The following is a 2967-nucleotide window of genomic DNA, read 5'->3' as shown; positions in this document are numbered from 1 at the left end:
GGGGTTCAAGTTATCCAGCGCTTTCAGGTTCCTACTTTCCGTCGTTCCTGATCTTGTCGGCACACCCCGGCTCACATCCACCCCTGTCGGCCCTTCTGGCCTCATCTTCCCCCCTCCCTCTGACACTCTCTTCCGGACGTTCATCCACCTGTGTTTTGTCCTTGCCTTCCAGCTTTTGTATATGCTGTTCCCTCTCCCCTTCTCTCCTTCCTCATCCCTACCCTCCTTTATTGGATAAGCTGACTTGCCCTTCCCCAAACCCCAAGACATTACTTCCTCCAGGAAGCCCTCCTTGACCACCCCTTCCCGGAGATAGATGCTTCCTCTGGGCCCCCACAGCGCCTCCTCAGTGCTTCCCCACCTGATAGCAGTCACCACCTGGACACCAGTCTGTCTCCTTCTCCAGACTGTGAGCCCCATGAGGGCGGGGAGTGAGGTGAGGCCTCTAAGTCCCAGTGCAATGTTGTGCACACAGCAGGTGCTCAGTACACACTTATTTGCACCAACCGATCTCATCTGATCCCCATTCGACAGATGAGGAAACCAAGGCTCAGAGCGGTGCAATGAGTCGTCTCAGACCCCATAGCTCAGAAGTTGGCTCCATCCCTCCCTAACCCCTGCTCACTGTCATTTGGGGGGAGGTGGTTGGGGGGCTGGGGTCCCAAAACGTCTCAGGGACAGCAGTGGAGGCTCACCTCCTTCTGAGCCTGCAGGCCCCGGTCCATGTCTGCCAGCTCCCGTCTCTTCTCCAGGAGATGCAGCACCGGTGGGAAGCGGTCCACACTTTGCTCCGGGAACTTCCTGGAGGAGCTCCAGGAGGAGGTGTTGATGAAGGAGGCAAAAGTTGGGCCTCCCCCCTACCCCGCCTCCCCGGTGCCCAAAACACCCCCATTAGCCTCATACTAGCTGTTGAATTGTTCGTTCCTTCAGTAAACTGTACTGAGCGACTGCTCTGGGCCAGACACCTTTCCAGGCACTGAGGGGTGCAGGTGCGAGCGAGGCAAACAAAACTCCCTACCTTCCCTTCCAGAAGCCGCCAGTCTGCGAGGGGCCCCAGAAAACAAACCTAACAAATTAAAATTTTTTTTTTAATGTTTTATTTATTTCTAGGAGAGAGATAGAGACAGCATGAGCAGGGGAGGGTCAGAGAGAGAGGGAGACACAGAATCCGAAATAGGCTCCAGGCTCTGAGCTGGCAGTCAGCACAGAGCCCGATGCGGGGCTCGAACCCACGAACCGCGAGATCATGACCCAAGCGAAAGTCGGACGCTTAACCGACTAAGCCACCCAGGCGCCCCACAAACCTAACAAATTAATAATGCTAGGCTGTGGTAGGTGCTCAGAGGAAAAGTTAAGCAGCCAAAAGGAAATCTTTCTCGTTTTAAATGTATTACTTATATTTTATTTTTATTGCTTATTTATTTTTGAGATAGAAAGAGATGGAGAGCAAACGAGCAGGGGAGGGGCAGAGGATCAGAAGCGGGCTCCTAGCGGACAGCACAGAGCCCGACGCGGGGCCCGAACCCACAAACCGGGAGATCATGACCTGAGCCGAAGGCACTCGCTTACCCAACTGAGCCACCCAGGCGCACCCACCCCCTTTTTTTTGAAAGAGAGAAAGTAAGCACACAAGCAGTGGAGGGGCAGAGGGAGAGAGAAAGAATCTTTTTTTTTTTTTTTTTAAGTTTATTTACTTATTTTGAGAGAGAGAGCATGCATACACGTCAGGGAAGGGGAGAGAGAGCGAGGGAGAACAGAAGTGGGCTCAGAGCTATCAGCACAGAGCCTGACACGGGGCTCGATATTACGAACCTGGGGCGAAATCAAGAGTAGGAGCCTTAACCGACTGAGCCACCTAAGCGCCCCAAAAGGAAATCTTTCAATAAGGAGGTGAAAAAGTCTCTTGGAGGAGACTCTGAGGTCATCTGGGCAGAGACCTGAAGGGCAAGGGGGAGTGAGCCCATGCACACCTGCCGGGACAGCCAAGGCCAAGGCCCCCAGAGAAGGATCTTGGTTTGTAGCGGAGCTTGAGGCTGTTGCTGGGGGGCAGGGGCCGGGAGAGAGGCAGGGCAGCTGCTGGGAGACCGGTGACGGGGTTCCGGGTGAACACAGACAGAGTGTGGTTCTGGTCAGGCGATTGGAGGGGAGAGGGGAGGGGGGTAGGTTCCGGCTACAGTGTGAGAGCAGAGCTGATGCAGCGATGGGGGGTGAGAAAGGAGGGAAGGTGAACTCCACGCCGGAAGGGGGGTGCAGGTGGAGGGCTGGGTGGGGCGCAGGGGAGATCAGCTCCTGGCTGCGGTGTTTGGAAGGCGGTTAGACGCCCCCTGGGAAGGCTCCAGGGGGNGAGCAGAAGGGATGCTGGAACAGAATGTGCCAGAACACCGGTCCAGACTGACACTGAGCTCAGGCCCCTCGGTCACTGCTGAGCACAAAGCAGGCACCCGACCCGCTTCCTCCAACTCTTCCTTTAAAGTGTAGAGCTTGCAGGGAGAGGGGAGCTCTTGCTCACAGCCTCCTTCCCATTTCCATTTTTTTTAAAAATTTATTTCTAGGAGAGAGAGACAGAGACAGCTTGAGCAGTGGAGGGTCAGAGAGAGAGGGAGTCACAGACTGAAACAGGCTCCAGGCTCTGAGCCGGCAGTCAGCACAGAGCCCGACGCGGGGCTCGAACCCGCAAACCGCGAGATCATGACCTAAGCGAAAGTCGGACGCTTAACCGACTAAGCCACCCAGGCGCCCCTACCTCTTTCCCATTTCCATTCAAACGAGTTAATCGCAGCTGGATGGTGCCCAGGGGTGGGGATCAGGAGCAGAGGAGAGACCTGGGCTGCTAACCCAGCTCTGCCCTACTGGTTTCCTCTGAGCCTCAGTTTCTTCCTCTGTGAAGTGGGGACAGTGAGACCCCAGCAGGAACTTTCCAAGGAAGCCAGGTGCCAGAGGCAAGAGGAAGGCATGGGTCTCCGGCCC

General features: G+C 55.7%; 1 protein-coding gene across 1 annotated transcript in view; it reads right to left on the bottom strand.

The window, feature by feature from the left end:
- The window catches only part of CFAP73 (cilia and flagella associated protein 73), a 6793-nt gene that overhangs the window by 3748 nt on the left and 78 nt on the right, over window positions 1-2967 (bottom strand). The window contains 1 exon segment of the mRNA XM_077747966.1: window positions 696-810. Coding sequence (XP_077604092.1) covers window positions 696-810 — 115 coding nt within the window.

The sequence above is a fragment of the Crocuta crocuta genome, unplaced genomic scaffold (assembly GCF_008692635.1).
Source record: "Crocuta crocuta isolate KB4526 unplaced genomic scaffold, BGI_CrCroc_1.0 scaffold29, whole genome shotgun sequence".
Lineage (NCBI taxonomy): Eukaryota > Metazoa > Chordata > Mammalia > Carnivora > Hyaenidae > Crocuta > Crocuta crocuta.
The sequence above is the reverse complement of the archived record's forward strand: the minus strand, read 5'-3'. Positions and strand labels throughout refer to the sequence as shown.